This window comes from Sebastes umbrosus, chromosome 5 (assembly GCF_015220745.1).
Source record: "Sebastes umbrosus isolate fSebUmb1 chromosome 5, fSebUmb1.pri, whole genome shotgun sequence".
Taxonomy (NCBI): domain Eukaryota; kingdom Metazoa; phylum Chordata; class Actinopteri; order Perciformes; family Sebastidae; genus Sebastes; species Sebastes umbrosus.
Window position 1 is genome coordinate 27,758,303 of NC_051273.1, and position 21,672 is coordinate 27,779,974.

The following is a 21,672-nucleotide window of genomic DNA, read 5'->3' on the forward strand; positions in this document are numbered from 1 at the left end:
ACATGCAGGAGGCCCAGATAGGAACCAGATATCTCCTCTCGGCTCTTTGATTCAGGATTATATACAACCTGCTGAGGATGGCTCGCTCTGACCCGATAAAGACCAACAACAGGCTTTGATTGTTCTGTCCTCTTTGTCCCCTGTTGTCTACCTGTTGCTTTGTCCTTGTGGGAAGTTCTGATATCAAATGGGAGAATGTCTCTTTTCTCTCTACTTTACTCCTGTTTTCATTTGGCTGAAGGAAAATAGCATCCAGGCTTAACAAGAGTAACATTCAGGTCAATTGTGTGTGTGCTACAGTAGGCCTGTGTTTGGTGTGTGAATGCCGGAGCATCTATGAGTGTGTGTTTATGTGTGTTTGCACAAGACATCTGCTATGTCAATAAGCCGGGGTTTTCTTTGTGGGTGTGTCGACTGCTGCAAGTGTCAAAGTAGAGTCCAGAGTTTACATCAGACTCTGTGGTCGGTCGCCTGACTCGCCACTCTGTTAACCCTTCTGGTGCCACATAAACTTCCAGTAACTCCTCATTTATGTATGGATTAATTATTAAATGTAGAAATAAGTGGATAAAACCTGCTACAAGTGCAGTTAAATGCTGTTTTTACAGTAAGAGGATAAAGTGGTATTGCCAAAATGATAAAACAAAACTAGAGCTGTATTTCTGCTGGAAATTCCTGCTTTAAACAAATGGCAAACATAATCAACTGGACAAATATCCCTTAAAAACTTTAAAATACCTCAATCATCCTATAATCTGTACAAATACTCCATAATATAAATTGCAGTTCCTTAATATGTGATTTTAATGTGTCCGATTTCGCTCAAATTGCGAGCTTAGGGCACAGCTAGCTCAAATAAATGCATGTTTAGTCAATGAAATAAAAAAATATAGTGCAGATTCACATCTTTTTATTGTTATTTAAATCTTAACATGAGGTAGAGTCTTTGGGAAAATTTGGTTTGCAAATAGAATCCTGTCACACAAACAAATATTGTATATATTGTATTATATTTTAAATTTTGTTTGATAAAAATAATATTTGGAGCTATATTTCTACACGTACAGAATAAGCAGACATTGGCTGCAGAGCTTCAGGCAGACCGAGCGCTAAGTTTGGGTAGAAAATTAAAAACTGGTGCCATGCGTTTGTGATTAAAAAACACCTTTTTGTTTAGGTAGTAAACAAATGTAATTTTATAACCTATACAGCTTTTACATATACCCCTTAATATAACCTCACCATTCTCTAGATATCTAAACGTAATACTACTAGAGCTGCAACTATTAATCTATTAATCAATTAGTTGTCAACTATTAAATTAATCAGCAACTATTTTGATAATTGATTATTATCTTTGAGCTGTGGACAAAAGCAGACATTTGAGGACGTCATCTCGGGCTTTGGGAAACACTGATCGTCATTTTTTCACCATTTTCTGATGTTTTACAGACCAGACAACTAATCGATTAATTAAGAAAATAATCAACAGTTTAATCGACAATGAAAATAATTGTTATTTGCAGCCTTAAATACTACCTTTCTGAAAAATAAATACCCAGCGACCTCTGAACTTGACTAAGGCTGTATCCAAAATCACTCCCTATTTACTATAAATGGTGCACTACATTTACTGTGTGCCAGTTTATTTTAGTGTCTTTCTGCTAACAATCCCGCAGTGCAATGTGCTGCGTTTTATAGATGCGAAAATGACCGTTGAGCGACTCTACAGCTGTCAGTGACAATTTAAAATGATGATGATTACTATGTGTCCGAAATTAATTTAATTTACTATCCAGATGGACAGAAGAGTCTTTGAGGGTTCTGGAAAGAACTTTAAAACTGTTGTAAATGTTGTTTAATGATTTTATTTTAAAGATTTCTGGGTATTTATTTTTCAGAAAAACAGAGGTTTAGCTCTGTGACTTGAATGTAATGGTGCCACATGAGAGGCACACACTGGGGCGAGGGAAAAGCAGCCTCAATAAACATATTTATTTAGTAAACTTAGTACAACTGAGACCCTCAATCATCAATGTGAGAGCCGACTGAGGAGTTTAAGCAACATTTTAGGGCTTCGCTACGGTTATTTGGGGGTCAAATTCAGTTGTTTTATCACTTAAAGTGACTCAGGAGTCCCTTAAAACCTGGATGGAATAAGGTTTAGGGATTCTTTTTCCTAAAATACGTGAAGGCTAAGTTACAAAAAGTGTCTGTTTGTTTGGCTGCTGCGGCTAAAAACCTCCGCAGACTTTTGGAGCATCCTGCCACCGACAGCTGAAATGTTTGTATGTCTGTTTTTTGGCTCTGTCGACTCTCTCTCACACACACACAAAGTACATTTGTTAAGCTGTCCGGCAGCAGATTTCTGTGTGTTTGGCAGGGAAACCAACAACGTGCCAAACTGTGATTTATGGTTGTGCATATTTGTGTTCATGCAACACTATCCTTCCTTCCTTCCTCCCTCCCTCCCTCCTCCAGTGGACATCCGAGAGATCCGGGAGCTGCGGTTGGGGAAGGGCTCCCGTGATTTTGAGCGCTACCCGGAGGAGGCCCGTAAGCTGGACGCCGCCCACTGCTTCATCGTGCTCTACGGCCTGGAGTTTCGCCTCAGGACGCTCAGTGTGGCTGGTCAGTGTGTGTGTGTGTGTGTGTGTGCGTGTGTGTGTGTGTGTGTGTGTGATTCCCAATGTACTTTCTCTGTTACTGTTTGTCACATTTGGAGATTTCCTTCACAGGCACGTCTGTTAAAGGTCACACTACATCCCTTTTTCATTTTACCAACATCTAGTTTGTCATTCTGTTTCTCTCCGTCTATCACTTTCTCAGAACATATTTCCACTAAGAGTTAAATTATGTGATTTAGTTTGTAGAAAATTCCAGATGTGAGTTTCCGCAGTCTATGAGTTACTTTATTCATTCTCAAAAATGTACTTAAAGGACAAATAATACACCTTGGGTATCATGTTTGTAGCTTTGGCCGTCATTTCTCTCAGTTACAATAACATTGTAGTCAAGCTTATTTCTGAGATCTTGGAACTAGGACTGGGCGATATGGCCAAAATCTCCTTATATAGGACATTTCATATCTTGATAACGATATATATCACAATATAGTTTTCTGGTAATTTTCATATATAAATAGTCTATATGAAATAACCATATGGTAAAACCTGAGTGCAAAATGAACATTGACACATGAACAGTTTTCAGTTAAATTATAGAGAAAAAAGAAATAAATATAGAAAAATACATACAATAGATATTTTTGTATCGTTTTGACGATATATATCATCTTATTGCCCAGCCCTACATGGAACACAGACACATCTCGAGAAAAACGAGCAGTCGCACGATCAATTATTCCCTAAATTCCCTGTCGTAGTGTGGAATGAGGGATTATTACCATGATTTCAGATGAGCTTTATTTTGGATTTATGTCCAAATAAAGTGGTTTAGATAATCCAGATAACCTGTTGACTTCGTTGTAGTGATGTCTCCGTGTTTCCAGGTCTCATTTGTTACTCTAGTGAGTTCAGCGTTATCACAACGCATAAAAAGTAATGGACAAATCCTCAAAAATAAAGTTCCAATAAATTTTAATTAGCATTTAAGTAAGCTTTCAAATAAACATTTATTTTAGCCGCTTGTTCCCTTAACTTGTTCCCTGAGATTTGAAGGATTATGGGGTCGCCAGTCAGACACTTTTACACGGTTTTGTCTCTCTTGTGTTGTCTTTCTTTGTGTCTTTGCAGCGTTCAGTGAAGAGGAGGTCAACATGTGGATCACTGGTCTCAACTGGCTGATGGTCGACACTCAGAGAGCGCCCGCACCACAGCAGATAGACAGGTGTGTGTCCGACTGTTGGATGTAGTCACGACTTAAAGGAATACGCCACTGAATATGTTGAGAATAAAAACTGACCTCAGGTAGGCTTGAAGCGGGCTCTGAGTAGTTTGTAGAGTACTTCCGGTACTGAAACAGTGGATTTATTTGAGTAGTTGATCAACAGAAAATTAATTGGAAACAACTTCCTTAGTGTTTTAGTGTTTTGATTCTGAAAAGATAGATTTTCCTTTAATTTGGGATTAGCTTTACAGGCCAAGCCATAAACATGCATCACTGAACTATTTATTTGTGTGTTTATAAAGCACCTACACCCCCTGTATGTGTGATTAAATGATATCTGGTTGCATCAAATGAAGCAGCGACCTGGACGGGAAAGGGAGGTGCCGGTCGGAGGAGAGGACAAATATTTGTTTTGGGATGAAAATATTTACTCCAGATGAATATGCGGAGGCAGGTTTTGGCTTCTGTGGTGCGAGCAGGAGAACAGGCGGAGGCTGTCGACATAATGTGAGCGGTATATGTTTGGAAATGGTCAGAGGAAATGAAATGGCTAATTTTGTCTGTCGATGACAGTTGTGTAAACTGTAGATTCATTAGCTTTCACTGGGTACGACAAATACAGACTGTGTATCTAACTAAACTACAAACTGTTGCTTAAAGTTGAACTGTAATTTGAATCCTCCTCACTTTTTGTGTAAGGAAATAAAAACAATGTTTCCACGTTATTCTTCCATGTTAGTCCTCATCCTAAAGGACTTTACTCTTTTAAAGGAACAGTGCGTAACATTTAGGGAGATCTATTGGCAGAAATGGAATATATTTTATCAATAAGTGTGTTTTCTTTAGTGTATAATCACCTGAAAATCACCTCAGAATGAGCTGTTTATATCTACATAGGGAGCGGGTCGTCTTCACGGAGCCAGCCGCCATGTTTCTACAGTAGCCCAGAACAGACAAACCAAACACTGGCTCTAGAGAGGGCCATTAACGTTTTTGCGTCAGCCACTGTAGTTCTCCTGCACGCTTTGCACACGGGAGTTTCAGTTGGTTGCAATCTGCAACCTCACCACTAGATGGCACCAGATCTTACACACTGCACCTTTAACATTAAAAGTACAAATAAACAATTTGAAAATATACAAACAAGTATGTAATCTAAGCATTCAAACAGGGTTATCATGCTAATAATGCTCGGACTAACTGGCTTTACACTGCAGTACAAGAACAACGCTGTTTCTTTATATCCATGTCTTCTACAGCTGAAGGATGGTGACTCTTTGACTGATATCTGTTAGCGTTAGCCTCAGTCTTAAACAATATCATGTATGTAGCTAGCAAGTGCATATTTAGGACCCTTTTTAAAAGATTTTTAAGAGTTTTAAAAGTCAACTGGAAATGCCGTCGTCATTGTCAACAAACTCATGGACCCAACGTTGGCTTAAAAAGTGAGCTACAGTTATATCTGATTAAATCATCTTGGGACAGTCTTCATTTCAGTCAGCAAATTCAGTGTTTGCTGGCTAGAATCAGTGGGTTACCTCCGGGTCTGAAAAGTGAAGCCAATGCGGAAGTGCTTTAAACTTGCATTCTTTCTAACAGCCAGCAGGGGGCGACTCCTCTGGTTGCAAAAAGAAGTCTGATTGTATAGAAATCTATGAGAAAATGACCCTACTTCTCACTTGATTTATTACCTCAGTAAATATTGTAGACATGAGTTTATGGTCTCAATCGCTAGTTTCAAGTCTTCTTCAATACAGCATGATGTTCATTTAGTAAATTATGGTCCCATTAAGAGTCAAATAGACCATAAAGCAGGGTATGCTTTAGGGCGTGGCTACCTTGTGATTGACAGGTCGCTACCACGGCGTTGTCCGGTCTGGGAGTTGTTCCTGTTTTCGTCTTACAACTTTAACCCTTTCACAGTGTGTTTTCAGTTCATGAAAGTTAATTGTAACATTTTGGTAACCTAAAAATGTCTTATTTAGCGTTGTACTTAGCTCAAACCTCTCCTGTCACTTCTGGTTGCAAAAAAACAAGAACTCGAGCCGAGGCTTCAAAACGGCAGTCCGCAAACTAATAGGTGACGTCACGGTGACTACGTCCACTTCTTATATACAATTCGTGGCTAGAAATGGTAAGCATGCCTTTGTCTGAAATCAGGGACAAATTGTTTAAAAAATTACAAAGAATTTCAAGTGGTAAATCTGCTATTGTTATCACAGTAAACCGCATACAGTAAGCGCAAAAACAGAATCGCTTAACAGGTGAGTCACATTACAAACTGTTTTCGGTGGCTGGCGCCCACATAGATTGTGCACCAATCAAACTACAGTACTGACTGTCAAAAATTCACGCCCACTGGAGAACATTAATGTAGGGGGCGCTAGACCTGTAGAAAAGTAAATAATACGAAAAAAATCTTCTGTTTTGGTGATTACAATTTTGACCAAATAAGTACAAAAGGAAGTCAAAAAGAAGACTGAGAATATTTATTCAGATTTCTTAGCAGACATGTATTTTACTTTTAGTTTCCAGCTAGTATCTCAGCTGTAAGTGATCGCTCGCATTTTCTTCAGGGAACATGTGTGACTTCTATTTTTTTTTTCTTCAGCAGGATTCTTGTAATAATCACTCTTTCAGTCTCATGTTGTCTCTCTCCGTCCCTCCCTCTGTAGGTGGCTGAGGAAACAGTTTGAAGTCATGGACAGGAGCCACGAGGGCAGGTGGGTGACTCGCCACAAACACGTCAACACCCAATCAGAGCCTTCACAGCAGCCTGTGATGGATGCTTATTGGCTGGTCTCTCACAGCAGGCGGAACGTGGAGGTGAAACCAGATCCAGATGTCATCAAAAGAGCGTGCTGCACCTCTGACCTTAACCTCCACACACATCCACACCCTGAGGCTCCACACATCACACACACACACACACACACACACACTTTCTCTGTCTGTCTCTCTCTCGTGCTCGCTTTAATAAGTACAGGCTTCTGTTTGGGTGGAAGCCGCTCCAGGACAAACAGCCTGCCAGCGCCTGATAAGGAGCAGGAAGTGATGCGATGGGCTGGGAGAGGGCAACTTCCTGTCTCCTGTGAAAATAGTAACAGTAGCTAGACAGAGGGAAGCAGGCGGAGGGACGAATCAGACCTGGCAGCGATGGCGGTCATTGACCCCAAAAGATCCTCTCAGGGCATTGACCTGGATTCTCTTTCTACCTCGCTTTCTTCCTCATTCTGTCACTGATGGCTGATGGTTGCATGTGTTTTGTTAATCAGTAAAAGTGATTATCCATGTGCTGTTTGTCAAAGAGAAAAAAAGATGTAGAGGTAAAGACACCAGCAACTCTACAGAAGAAACTGCAACAACTTCTGTGCAAATAGACCAAAAATGCTCTTTTTTATTTATTAGCTGTTCTGGAGCTTTTCATCATATCAGCAGATGGTGTTTGCCAGCTTGTCAAGGACTCTGTGTTGGCTTAAAGGTTCATTCTTTACCTTGGAAACAGCTAAACTTTTTAAGCCAACATGGACGAGTATGTGCTCAGGAAAAAATGGAAATTTGAACATTTTCAATTCCCTGACAGCTGGGAAAACTCTGTTTGCCGTTGAGAAGTGTGTGATATGATCGATAGCTCCAGAACGGCTACTAAATGCACCTTGTGGTTTAAAGGTTACAGTATTTTGGCAATAACTTTTAAAGGTACAGTGTGTAGGATTTGGCGGCATCTAGTGGTGCACTCCTCCCTTTCCAAGACGCAGATAACGTTGGTTGCCTCGCTGAGAGGCCATCCTTACCATAATAACACTACTTTAGGAGCAACGGAAGTCAGACAGCGCTCCCTATGTAGATATGAAGGGCTCATTCTAAGCTAACGAAAACATGATTCTTAGTTTCAGGTGATTATACACTAATGAAAACATAGTTATGAATATTTTCTTCCATTTCTGCTAATAGATGCCCTGAAATGTCCTGGAAGTCCTGAAAAACTGGTGTTTAGTTTTTAATGAAAAGGTATTTTTGCACATAACTTATTGCAGTTGATTCTGGGGAGTTGGTGCTAGAATAACACCAGGTTTATCTTTTAAGCGATGAAACAGAGTAAAGTAAAAGTGTATAAATCTGTACCCAGCCTTACCTCAGCCTTAGATCATGGTGTACTGTCTAAGACCTGCTCTATATATAAAGCGTCTCGAGATAACTTCTGTTATGATTTGACGCTATATAAAAATAAATTGAATTGAATTGAACCTCTGTGTCCACGACAAGACATGTCACCTTCTAGACATCCCCTTTGAGCCTAAACAATGAAAACCTCACTCTCAGCCTGAAGATATGTAGAACCCTGACACTGACTCTAGTCTTTAAACCATACAGCGCCATCTCCTGGTCCTTTAATGTTTCTAATGCACCTTCCCTCTCTTGTTGTCTTTTTCAGTATCACAGTGAAGGATGTGAAAGCTCTGCTGCCTCAGGTCAACTACAGAGTCCCCAACATGCGCTTTCTCAAAGACAAGCTGCAGGTCAGAGCAGAATATTATAAGTCTGATTTATTTTAATGTAGGGCTGTCCAAGTTAACACATTAGGTTGTAGCTGGCTTTAGTGGGTTTTAAAGCTAGAGTGAAGACACTGGCATCATATGAACCTAGAAAACGTAAGGAATCCATTGATACCAACCATGTCATACTAGCTTGTGGGGAAGGAGGTAAAATAACGCTACAAATTTACGGTAAATTTTGGCGAGGAAAAACTGTCCACAAGGGGTGCCTTGACCTCTGACCTCAAGATATGTGAATGAAAATGTTTGCTGGATTGGGTCCAGGGTTGAAATCATTAATCATATTTTAATCAATTGACAGCCCTATTTTAACATTTTTTGTTTTTCCGCCTGCAGCTCTTGCGCCTTTTTGAATGTCCTCTTCTGAATGTTGGGACTTGACCACAGCACTGCTTAGTAACACACTAACTCTTATCCTCCCTGTTTACACAGGAGGTGGAGGCCAGGAGCGACCTGTCGTACCCCAACTTCTCACAGCTCTACAGAACACTGATGTTTGACGCACAAAAGAGTGTGAGTGTCAGTTTTGGGTTTGCACACATACACATGGGGAAGAAGTACTCAAATCCTTTACTTACATAAAAGTAGTTGCATCACAATGGAAGAGTAGGACCATATACGCCTGTTATTGCCAGATTTAGCTCCATAATTATCATGTACACTTTACATTTATGGTTTAAGTGCTTTGTAATTTTAGATTTTCAAATGTATTTTCCTTCTGTTCCAAGCAGCCATTGCTTTCCATTTATGTTCAACAGGTCATGACAATCAAATGGTAGACTCTAGAAAAGTGTTAGAGTTGTCTGAACCCTCACAGGGCTGCATTCATTTTTTGCCAACATTTTCTTTGAGAGTAAAGCAGAGCAGACGTGACAGTGCAACTCAATATGCAATTAAAAGTGCTAAACTTGATATCCAGAGCATAAATATAACAGCAAACAACTGTTTGCTATGTAAAGATATAGAGGAGTAATGTCTACCTGAGCAGAGAATGAAGTCGCTCTCCCTCTGTGTTGTAATCCGAACTTCTCCTTGCTTTGTTGACATAGCCGGGCGTGCTTTTAGTGCATGTGAGCGTTCCCCACTAGCTCTCATACGGCGGTTACAGCTGATAACGCCGTCCCGACCAACAGCGTCGTTGCAGAAACGTAGCACCCTCCCTCCCGTTCCTCCCCCCCCCAAACTCTGTAAACAGTGTTTGCCGTTGTTTTTACTGTTAGCGCTGTTAGCACCGCTAGCTACGAGCCGTCAGCTCAGCTGTCGGCATGTTGAGAGCCGTGCGGAGGCAATAGAAATGCTTACAATCTCGCATTTAGCGCCTTTCAAGCGGCTTTACCGAGCAACAATAATGTAACTTTGACAGAAATGAATGCAGACTTAACGTTCACTGCTGGATTTATGCAACTCAAGCAAGTTTCAAACTGTTTAGCTGTGATTTTAAGTACGCAGGATTTGTGGTAAAACATGCGAAACCACAAACAATGGTCCTTTAACAAATAATGATGAAATATAATCCCCAAATTGGAGATACAGCTGGAACCTGGAACATTACATGCTCTTCTAAACATTCTCTAAAACTTTATACTCCATCGAGCTGCAACAACATGCTGTTTTTTCAGATTTCATGTTGGAGATACAAGACTTGTACCCAACAACAGCAATATATAGGATCTTGTCTCATGTTTACTGTACAGTCTGAATTTGCACCACACAGCCAGTAACATCCATCTGATAGAAGTCACTTCCCTCTGAAATGTAGTCGTGGATGTGAGTTTAAAGTCTCCCACAATGGAAAAGTAAAGTTTGTTTACATCAGAATCACACTTCAGTACTGTACTTGAGTACTTCTGCACTCACCACGCTCACTTACTGTTTATGCTTCACCTGGCTCCCTCCCACCTGTCCGTCACCTGGTTCCTCCCCTTTTGTTCCCAGATTATTGAGCAGCTGGAGCTCTCCTTCCCTCTGCGGTGAGTCCCTCCACCTCCACCTCCACCACCTCCTCTTCCTCACTGTCCACTCCCCTGTCCCCCCGCTGTTGTCCTTCTACCTGTCCAGTTTTTTCTTTAACACACACTTCATTTATCAGTGTCTTAAGGGAGGTTTTGGCTTTCAGGACAGTGAAACATTTCCATGTGTTTTTGCCATTTTAATGGCACTTTAATGTTTTTTCCTTGGCTCTGTGGATGTGAAACATTTTCTAAACGTTATGGAACATTAACTTTTAAAAATGGCATAATTAGAATTGGCATAGGTAGAGTAATAAGGTTAGTTGCCATGTTAATGTACTGTATCGTGACTCCTCTCTCATTTAGTTGAACCTTTCTTTACCTTTCACTCCTCTGCTGTCTGACATCTTGAAAACCGTTGTGTTTGTAGGAATGTTGACAGACCGGAGCTTTGTCAGATCTCCCTCTACGACTTCCAGAAGTTTTTACAGATGGACCAGAAGGTACTGAGCAGATTCAGCGCCCGTCGGCACAGCACACAGAAAATGCTCTCTTAAAAAACTGCTCTGTGCTCACTTCTTTATCCGGCTCGTCTCAGGAGTCCTGGGCGTCGGATCTGAGTCGTGTCAGAGAGTTCCTCGCGGGGTACATGAGGGGCGGACCGCAGCCTGAGCCCATGCTACAACTGGATGAGGTGACACAGCTGAAACAGACTGTGGAGATTTGTCCTTGCTTTTTTTCTTCCTCACAGTCTGATTGTGTTTCTTTACGTTTCTAGTTCCTGACGTTCCTGTTCTCTAAAGAGAATTCTGTCTGTGACCCTCGACCTTCACCTGTCGTTGCTGATGACATGAAAAAGCCGCTGTCTCAGTACTGGATCTCCTCTTCACACAACACGTAGGTCTCAACATCTGTGTCTCAAATGTTCCTAAATGTACATATCTTTTATTTGTCCCAGGAGTCCCCGTACTGTATAAGAAGTGTTATTGTATTTAAAGGTGCAATGTGTAATACCTGGCTATATGCTCTAAACAAATATGGGTCAGTATTTCACCTCTACTACTGGGTCCACACAATCTAAATTTACGCCAAACTGCTGAAACTCTGAGCTAGTCAAAATAACGCTGCTATCTTCTAATCTCCACTTGTGGCGTCGGCCTATATTGTGTTTACTCTGCCGCTAACTGGGGGCTGTCTACTGGACTAAATCCAAAGCAGCAAAAACAAGAAATCTGGCCGCACCCCCATCGCGTCCTTCCTTCCTGCTGCCGGTAGACCACCCTGCCGGGAGGAGACCGGGCGCAGCTCCGGGAGACACACCCCAGTCAGCGGTTGCAGCAACTCAAATTCTGCCAGCGCAAACCCCAGCGCCAGGAAAGGTTGCTGATCCGACGGGGAGTCGGGCCGGTCTGAGATTAAACCCCCGGCGCTGGGGTGTGCGCTGGCTGAATTAAAGTTACCACAGCTGCTAACCGTGCCTGCTCTCTTCCCGGTGGCACGCCCCCTCGCCTTCGCCACCCCAGAACCAATCCAGCAAACAAACTATCAAAACGTACACGGGCCCTGTACCTTCAACGTGATTGACAATCCCTCGGTGCAGCTCTACTTCTCCATTCTCTGGACTGAGGGCAGACTGGACGCTACAGTGACTCACTATCGTGAGATCTATTAGCAGAAATGGAATATAATATTCAAAACTGTGTTTTCATTATTGTATAGTCATCTGAAACTAAGAATCGTTGCGTTTTCGTTAGTTTAGAATGAGCCGTTTATATCTACATAGGGAGGTCCTCTTCACAGAGTCCGCCATGTTACTCCACCATGTTTCTACAGTAGCACAGAACCGACAAACCAAACACTGGCTTTAGAGAGAGCCTTTCATGTTTTTACATTACCTGAAGGCCACCGTAGTTCTCCGACACGCTTGTGAAACTGCGGTAACGTGAGCCGCAGAGTGCAAAACCGTGGTACCGCTATCCGCCGTCTGACTTCCGTTGCTCCTAAAGTAGTGTTATTATGGTAAGGATGGCCTCTGAGCGAGGCGAACGGCGTCACCACGGTTTTGCACTCGGTGGCTCACGTTAACAAAATCTTGGAAAGGGAGGAGTGAGCAGAGGGGTACTCATTTGGTTGCATTCTGCAACCACACCACTAGACGTTGCCAAATCCTACACACTGTCCCTTTTAATCAGTAGTGGAAACTGTCTGTTGCAGCTCTTAAATGCACATAACTGGAAATGAAATGAAAATTTTACTCTCAGTAAGACAGCAAGAAAATCCGATTCCCTCTAATGACTTTCTGAGTTTGTCTCCATGTGCTTGTTCTCTCAGCTACCTGACAGGTGACCAGTTTTCCAGTGAATCGTCTCTAGAAGCCTACGCCCGCTGCCTCAGGATGGGCTGCCGCTGCATCGAACGTAAGAGTCTCCAGCATTTGATTCTAACTCACAAGAAAGTGAAACGGTGGCTTAATGCTGGTGAAATTGTGGATATTTTTCTGCTCGTTCAAATGTCTTCTGAAACACTCCTTTAAATACTGGCCACATATGGAATGGCAGTGCTGTTTTGGTGTTTTCAGTCAGGGGTATGCACAGGTAAAAGCCTCAAGATTCAGCAGAGTTTGTACCTAAATCTGTGTTTTCTGCCTTCAGTGGACTGCTGGGACGGACCTGACGACCTGCCGATCATCTACCACGGCCACACATTAACTTCCAAGATCAAATTCCTGGATGTGCTGCACACCATCAAAGAACACGCCTTCGTCACATCAGAGTATGTTTGGAGATGGTTTTCATAGTATTGAGAAATGTTAACTGGGTTTGTCAGATCACTCCTTCCCGGGTGACAGTGAAATGGCACAACTTGCAACAGGTTGACCTCCCTGCTGTTGTGTTTGTGCAGGTATCCTGTGATCTTGTCCATCGAGGACCACTGCAGCGTGGTCCAGCAGAGGAACATGGCCACGCACTTTAAGAAGGTGTTTGGAGATCTGCTGCTCACCAAGCCAGTTGATAACAACGCAGAGGAGCTTCCCTCACCCTACCAGCTCCGCAGGAAGATCCTCATCAAGGTACACAGGCAAACACATGCCGACCTCTCTGGTTGAAGGTTTCAGCCCTGTTGCGCCTCTGACCACAGCCAGCATCACTGAACCGCTGGGCTAGAGCATGTGATTTGGAGAAGAGGTGCAGGCTCAGCGTAGATTCCAGGCCACCCAAAGGACCCACTTCTGTGGGCTATGAGTGTGTCCCACTGGCTGTTCGTTCCCTCCGCTCCCCAGCTCAAAAGTGCTCGACTCAAATCGTTGTGCGCAATACACAGATTTTACCGATGCCCAGCCATACTGGGCACTGAATTAGGATGCAGCTCTTGTCTGGTTTGGCTGTCTACAACTAGCCATCACTCTGCTGACACAAGTTCAAGTTACAATGTCCTTGAGCAAGACCCCTGACCTCCTTTTAAAACATTTTGGATGAGAGAAAGTTGGTCAGAAGTCCCAACACGGTGCATGCATGCAGTGAAATGCTCCTACGTTGATCAGTGTGTCTCAAGTTTCATCACTGTGTCACAGCACAAGAAGCTGGTGGAAGGCACGCTTTATGAAGAGGTGACGTCAGCCAGCTACTCTGAAAACGACATCAGCAACTCTCTGAAGAACGGCATCCTTTATCTGGAAGACCCCGTCGACCACGTGCGTGTCTAAGTGCTTTTATACCTCAAACATACAGTCAGTGTCACGTGTAGAGTGTTACTGAAATTTGTTTTGGTGTGTGATTCACAGACCTGGACTCCACACTATTTCGTCCTGACCAGCAATAAGATTTACTACTCAGAGGAGACGTCTCACTACCAGACAGCTGAGGAAGAGGAGGACGACGAAGGAAAAGAGGTAGGGAGGTGATTATAAATAAATAAGGAAAAAGGAGGTATTATTAATCAGGTAAAGATGCTCACTCCCTCTTTCCTGTGATTGTTCAGGAGTGTAACAACAACGAGCAGCACTGTGCGGAGCGCTGGTTCCACGGGAAGCTGGGTGGAGGTCGCGATGGCCGACAGGTGGCTGAGAAGCTCCTGCAGGAGTACTGCGAGGGCGGGGCCAAAGACGGCACCTTCCTGGTTCGGGAGAGCGAGACGTTTGTCGGAGACTACACCCTCTCGTTCTGGTCAGTAACACTTAACAGGACGACGCATTAAAAGTGATCTCAGCTACCTCTCTTTGGGCTTTTTTTCAGTAGAGGAAAGGAAAAAAAAGAAATTAGAGAAGAGGTTAGAGATTAGAGAAGTGTGATCATAGCTGCAACCAGCAGTACAGCAGCCCAGCTCCAATCATAAAAGGAAAAAGAGATTTAAAAGTCTCAGTATTTGTTAACATTTTTCTGTTAGAAAAGTCAATCTGAAGCGAACTGCACATGAAATAAATAGAGAAAATAAAGGTAATTTACAAATTTGATCATTTTCCATAAAATCAGAAGTAAAAACTAATATTCACAATTCATAGTATTAAAAAAAATTCTATTTTTAATTCATTAAGAAAAATGTACACATTTTTATTAGGAAATCAATACGGTACTAACCAATATCGTAAATTTCAATATAAAAATGGATTAAATGCACCATAAGTCATCGGTTACAGCTGTCATTTTATTTCAACAATGAATCAGAATAATCAGATTAGATATTATTATGAAGGTAAATGTTTGACATAAATGTTCTCAGCAGTCAGATTTACATGTTGTTACCAGTGGGCAACCTCCGGTTCTGAGAAGGGAAGCCAATGCAGAAGTACCTTAAACTTGCATTCTTTCAAATAGCCAACAGGGGGCGACTCCTCTGGTTGCAAAAAGAAGTCTATGAGAAAATGAGCCTACTTCTCATTTGATTTATTACCTCAGTAAACATTGTCTCAATCGCTAGTTTCAAGTCTTCTTCAATACAGCATGATGTTCATTTAGTAAATTATGGTCCCATTTAGAGTCAAATAGACAATAAAGCAGGGTATGCTTTAGGGCGTGGCTACCTTGTAATTTATAGGTCGCTACTTCGCGTTATCCAGTCTGGGAGTTGTTCGTGTTTTCATCTGACAACTTTAAACCTTTCACAGTAATTGTAACATTTCGGTTGCCTAAAAATGTCTTATTCTGCGTTTGGCTGTACTTAGCTCCACCCTCTCGTGTCACTTCTGGTTTAAAAAAAGTAACTTAAAATAAGTAAGTTTGAGATAATTTATTTGTAAAGCTGCTGTTTCCTTTTTTGTTGCAATTTGGGTGAAATATGAGCAAATTATAGAAGTATTGAAAGTTTTAATCAGTTCTTGTCTCCAGCCTGACAGAGTTTTATGACAGACTTAAGATCATCTCGATAACTGCCTCCTGTTCCTCCTCCTCCTCCAGGCGCTCCGGTCGAGTCCAGCACTGCAGGATCCATTCCCGTCAGGAGTCCGGCTCCACCCGCTTCTACCTAACTGACAACCTGGTGTTTGACAGCCTCTACCGCCTCATCTGCCACTACAGAGACACGCCTCTGCGCTGCAACGAGTTTGAGATGAGGCTGGGCAGCCCCGTGCCTCAGCCCAACGCACACGAGAGCAGAGAGTGAGTGATCGATATCTGCAAAGATGTCGCACTCTCTCTCTTTTGATTTGTGTTAAAGTGGAGGAGAAAACACTTCATCAGTTGCTGAATAGATGGTTTTTGTTTTCTCCAGGTGGTACCACTCCAGTCTGTCCCGGGTTCAGGCTGAACACATGCTGATGCGTGTCCCCAGAGATGGAGCTTTCTTGGTGCGAAAACGCAGCGAGAACAACTCCTTCGCCATCTCCTTCAGGTAGAAAACCAACGCACACCGAGGGACAATTACACGACGACAACATTAACTCATCTGTTTTGTAAGTTTCATTTTAAAACCCACCAAAACTAAATCATGTCTCTTTCTCTGTTCATCTCTCTGCAGGGCGGAGGGGAAGATCAAACACTGTCGTATTCAGCAGGAAGGCCGTCTCTTCATGCTGGGCAGCTCGGCAGAGTTTGAGAGTCTCGTCGATCTCGTGAGCTACTATGAGAAACATCCTCTGTATCGCAAGATGAGGCTCCGTTACCCCATCAACGAGGACACTCTGGACCGCATGGGCACCACGGTGAGTCTGACGCAGCTCAAGACTCACATATTACAAGTCTACATTACTGTTGTCAGTTTCACAAACATCCAGTGGTTTCCAATAGGGCTGTCAAAGTTAACGCAAATGCAAATTCTTTTTAACGGCACTAATTTCTTTGCCATTGATCTTTTGGAGGTTGTAGCAGGCTCAGTTACTTTACTATGACTTTTAATTTTTTCGATATACTATACTACAACTTTTCTAAATTTTTTTGACATACTATAGCAGGACTTTTTTCGACATACCATACCATGATTTTTTTTTCTCTCTTTTCGACATACTATACTACGACTTTTTTTTTACATGCTCTACTTTTACTTTTTTATTTTTTCAACATACTATACTATGACTTTTTTTACGACATAGTATACTATGACTTTTTTATTTTTTCAACATACTATACTAGTACTCATTTATTTTTTTGACATACTATACATGACTTTTTTCTCAACATACTATAATATCACTGTTTTTCAACATACTATACTATGCCTTTTTTTCGACATAATAAACTATGACTTGTTTTGACTTTTTTCGGAATGCTATATGTGTTTTTTTTCACTCTTTTTTCGACCTTCTATACTTTTAAGTTTTTTTTCCGACAGACTATAGTATGACTTTTTTTGACATACTATATTACATTTTAGTTTTTTTCGACATACTTTTCTATGAGTTTTTTTTCAACATACTGTACTATGACCTTTTTTGACATAATATACAATGACATTTAAAAAAAATTTGACGCATGACAATATGAACTTTTCTCACATACTGTACATTGATTTTTTTCAATACACTACGTCATGAATTTTCATCGCATACTATACTATGACTTTTTTAACGGCATACTACTAAGGCTATTTTAAGAGATAAAATATTATTATTTTTTCAATGGCATATTATACTGTGCCTTTTTTATGACTCTTTTTTTAGACATACTGTACGATGACATTTTGCAAGACATGTTTTTTACATACTATACTGTGACTTTTTTATGATCTACCTTACAAGGTCATTTTTATGACACGCTATAGTTTGACTTTTTCGGAATACTATACTTTGTCTATGACAATAATATGTATGTAGCAGTAAAGGGTAATTCTTACATGCACCACATAAATATCACGACTGGTTATGTTTAAGATTGCTGTTGTATAACCTTCATACATGTCCAGTTAGCAATTTAATAGCAGCATTAAACTACAGGAGTAACTATTATTTGTTGTTCATTTTTCAGGAGCTTGACTACGGCGCGCTGTATGAGGTCCGCACTCCTCATTTCTACGTGGAGGCCAATAAGATGCCCACAGCACGGGTAAGTGAGACTTTTTGTACTGTGAACCTCCAGTTTTAATCAGTGATTATTCAATAATTATCTATCTCATCATCTAGTATATTATTAGCAGATTCAATTACCCTGAAAGTTAATATGGGTAGACTTTTTAAAATAATCATCAGCAATAAATTACACAATCCATTGCAGTACAAGTACAAAGTACAATAGATATTTGCATTCAACTTTGTACTATAAAATATAAGTATTGGTATTAGATTTTTGTGCTTTCAGATTAGTTAAAGGAAAAGAGAACAAAATGAAATGAGGAAAGACACATTGAATGAGGAAAGAGATGTTTTTGAGTGTGGAAATGGAAACCCTCAAAGCCTCCATGTATAGCATTTAATCTTTCTGACCTCGGCACCCCCCAGTGGTCGTATCTCAAACTACACTATGGCAGACGGACTGATGGTGTCCTTTACTGCTGTGTGTTTCAGTGTACGGTCAAAGCTCTGTATGACTATCGAGCTCAGAGGGAAGACGAGCTCTGTTTCCCCAAACAGGCGCTCATCCTCAACGTGGACAAGCAGGAGGGCGGCTGGTGAGTGAATCTCAGTGTACATGTGACCTCCTTCACATTGAGAGCAGCTTGTCATGAACCTTGTGTTGTCTCTTTAGGTGGCGAGGTGACTACGGAGGAAAGAAACAGCTGTGGTTTCCTGCAAACTACGTGGAGGAGGTTCCCAGTTCTCCCACCAGAGAGCTGGATGAAGCAGTGAGCTCTAATTCTAGCTGTAAGAATGTCAAATGATCAGCTTGCTTTTTCAATCATAATAAATCTTGTTTTGTATTATTCTGTTGTCTCAGTCCACAGAGAACAGTCCTCTTGGAACATTCCTCAAGGGCTTCATTGATGTACCCACCTGCAGTGTCGGTGAGTCCCATAAACAAACCTGTTTCTGAACCAGAGGTATGTTCTGTCAGATGATTAGGGAGGGACTGATCAGATTGTCTTTAGGCCAATTATCATGTTTTTTTAAGTGTGACTAGCCTATTTAAATTATGCAATTTAACCCAGACATCTTACCAAAAGCTGCACATTATGTAAAAGCAAATAGGAATTCTTTATCAATGTCTTACAATCTAACAAAATTCAAGAATAATAACAAATTTGTAAACTTATTTATCTCCATTTTTGTGTAAACTGTACAATATTTTCACTTTAAATACTCACATTTGTCCCTCAGACTCTCTACTTTAATTTATTGCAGTTATACAAAATGTTGCAAACTTCACTATTTTGGGCTAAACTATATTTAAATTCTATTAGTGGATCAACACAGTGTTTTGTTGTTATCCGTTGGCCCTCGTAGGAAACTGCCTAAAGGCTAACATCTAATTATCAATTCTCAAAAACTGCCTTCTCACATCAAACTCTCTCTGACCCTTCCTCTTCCTCCCATCATCTCGACTTCCATGTATTGCATCCGTCCAGTGGTGCATAAGGACGGGAAGAATTCTCGTCCCTACGTGTTCACAATCCAGTCCCAGCAGCTGTCGTCTCAACCGGTTCAGACCCTGGATGTGGCAGCCGACAGTATGGAAGACGTGACCACCTGGGTTGGCAAGATCAGAGAGGCCACACAGAATGCTGATGCACGGGTCAGTACGACCAAAGTGATACAAATTAAATCCTGAAAATAATTTTCCTGATAGCAACACTTCCATCTGAATTTTTTAACTTTAATTTATTATAACATTTTATTAAAGACAATGTAAAGTTTAATCCAAATTTAATTTTGTGACTATTGGTGCGTTCTCAACCAATATTTGTAACATACGTTGTATATTGGCTTATCTCCATGGTGACAGATGCAGGAGGAGAAGCAAATGGAGAGGAGGAAGAAGATCGCGGTGGAGCTGTCTGAGCTCGTGGTCTACTGCAGACCCGTCCCCTTCAATGAAGACAGTAAGCATCAAACTGCTCTCTCTTCTCCTCTTGCCTCACTTTAATGGTGTGATTAATTGTGTGTTCAATTTTTTTTTTTTATTTGCTGCTACTTCCAGAGATCGGGACAGAGAGGGCATGTTACCGGGACATGTCCTCTTTCCCGGAGACAAAGGCAGAGAAGTTTGCGACACGCAGCAGAGGGAAACGCTTCCTGCGGTACAACCACCGTCAGCTTTCCAGAGTTTATCCCCGAGGACAGAGGCTGGACTCGTCCAACTACGATCCGCTCCCCATGTGGCTCTGTGGCTCCCAGCTGGTTGCACTCAATTTCCAGACCCCAGGTCAGTGTACAAGTATATGTGCACTTTTAGAGAAAGTCAAAGCAAATAAGAGAAGTACACATAGTAGCAATCAGGTACACAAAGAGACATAAACATTTCTCTGCACAGAGTGAGTCATTTCACACAGAGATAGAGCTTAGAGGCTTTTACAGAGAGCCAGGGTAAGGTGTTAAGTTGATTCAGCAGGTATTTTATTTTACTCATCTCAGATACATATTCATAAAACTGACAGAAATGAGAAAAAATAAACCAATAAAGAGATACTATAAAACTGTTGTAATATTAGAATTTGAAATTAGCAGTGTTGAAGCTAAGCAAGTTGCTAAATACTAGTTAAGTAGCGCTAACTTATTCACAAAACTGACAACATTTTCTGCTTGTCTTTGTAACTTAAAGATGCATTTACAGTGTTATATTAAAAATGTGTCCATCTCCTGATTAGGTGATTAAGTTAACCCTAATCATCACATTTTCCCTCCAGTTTCAAATGCCTACAATAAAGTAGCCACCAGGAAGACTGATCAATATACTATATTGTATAATAACAATCAAGGGATGGTTAACAGAATAGAAACTTGGGGGAAAAAAACAAATTCAAATCAAACAATGTGAGAGAAAAAAAATAGCAATTTCCTGGTGGTAATCATTAAAATGTTTACGTTATGTAATGTTAAAAGGTGACAAGGAGTACCCAAACGCATCATCAGTTTTTGTCTTACTGAGGTTAAACTCTCTTTTGGGGAGGACAACCAGGTTCCCTGGACCAAAATCCATCACATGTTGCAGCAACAGGCTCTTAACACTGAGGATGTCAGTTGTAAGACAAAAACAAATTTGTACCGAATGAATATGAAAGTTACTATGTGTGTATGTGTAGATAAACCCATGCAGCTGAACCAGGCTTTGTTCATGCTGGGAGGTGCCAGCGGCTTTGTTCCCCAGCCTGATGTCATGAGAGACGACACCTTTGACCCTTTCGACAAGGACACCTTACATGTGGAGCCAATCACCATCCAGTTACAGGTCAGATTGATCATAGAAGGACAAGTATTGAACTACTAGTGAAATTCATTTTGGTAGACAGTCTTGTCACACTTAAACATTTTCAGTATTGTACCTGCTTTTCACATTCTTCCATTGTTCCTGGATAAGGTGCTGGGAGCGCGTCATCTGCCTAAAAATGGCCGCAGCATTGTCTGTCCCTTTGTGGAGGTGGATATCTGTGGAGCTGATTACGACAGCTGCAAATGCAAGACGGATGTCGTAGGTAAGACGGCTGCTGCCTTGTGGTCAAAATTGATTTGATTCACATTTTTATACACATATAGTATGCCATAAAAAGAGTCATGGAAAGTCATAGTATAGTAAGTCGAAAATTTTTTAAAGAAGTCATAGTATAGTATCTCGGAAAAAAGTCATAGTATAGTATGACAAAAAATCATAGTATATGTCGAAAAAATAAAAAAAAGTCAGCAAGCCATAATATAGTATGCTATAAAAATGTCATTAAAAAGTCACAACATAAAGTCTGTTGAAAAGTCATAAAAAAGCCATATTATAGTATGTCGAAAAAAGTTATAAAAGTGTCATAAAATG

The 21,672-nt window shown here is 41.1% G+C and overlaps 1 protein-coding gene across 1 annotated transcript in view; it reads left to right on the forward strand.

Moving 5' to 3' along the window:
• Positions 1 to 21,672, forward strand: part of LOC119488024 (1-phosphatidylinositol 4,5-bisphosphate phosphodiesterase gamma-1-like) — a 36,057-nt gene that overhangs the window by 10,412 nt on the left and 3,973 nt on the right. Inside the window, exons 2-28 of the mRNA XM_037769174.1 lie at positions 2,482 to 2,631; positions 3,756 to 3,849; positions 6,525 to 6,572; positions 8,285 to 8,369; positions 8,838 to 8,918; positions 10,341 to 10,375; positions 10,785 to 10,857; positions 10,953 to 11,048; positions 11,133 to 11,251; positions 12,686 to 12,771; positions 13,006 to 13,126; positions 13,256 to 13,424; positions 13,926 to 14,045; positions 14,136 to 14,243; positions 14,333 to 14,517; positions 15,745 to 15,945; positions 16,058 to 16,177; positions 16,304 to 16,487; positions 17,746 to 17,823; positions 18,282 to 18,385; positions 18,463 to 18,559; positions 18,652 to 18,718; positions 19,280 to 19,446; positions 19,657 to 19,753; positions 19,852 to 20,076; positions 20,954 to 21,099; positions 21,229 to 21,343. Coding sequence (XP_037625102.1) covers positions 2,482 to 2,631; positions 3,756 to 3,849; positions 6,525 to 6,572; positions 8,285 to 8,369; positions 8,838 to 8,918; positions 10,341 to 10,375; positions 10,785 to 10,857; positions 10,953 to 11,048; positions 11,133 to 11,251; positions 12,686 to 12,771; positions 13,006 to 13,126; positions 13,256 to 13,424; positions 13,926 to 14,045; positions 14,136 to 14,243; positions 14,333 to 14,517; positions 15,745 to 15,945; positions 16,058 to 16,177; positions 16,304 to 16,487; positions 17,746 to 17,823; positions 18,282 to 18,385; positions 18,463 to 18,559; positions 18,652 to 18,718; positions 19,280 to 19,446; positions 19,657 to 19,753; positions 19,852 to 20,076; positions 20,954 to 21,099; positions 21,229 to 21,343 — 3,171 coding nt within the window. The remainder of the gene's footprint in view (positions 1 to 2,481; positions 2,632 to 3,755; positions 3,850 to 6,524; positions 6,573 to 8,284; positions 8,370 to 8,837; positions 8,919 to 10,340; positions 10,376 to 10,784; positions 10,858 to 10,952; positions 11,049 to 11,132; positions 11,252 to 12,685; positions 12,772 to 13,005; positions 13,127 to 13,255; positions 13,425 to 13,925; positions 14,046 to 14,135; positions 14,244 to 14,332; positions 14,518 to 15,744; positions 15,946 to 16,057; positions 16,178 to 16,303; positions 16,488 to 17,745; positions 17,824 to 18,281; positions 18,386 to 18,462; positions 18,560 to 18,651; positions 18,719 to 19,279; positions 19,447 to 19,656; positions 19,754 to 19,851; positions 20,077 to 20,953; positions 21,100 to 21,228; positions 21,344 to 21,672) is intronic.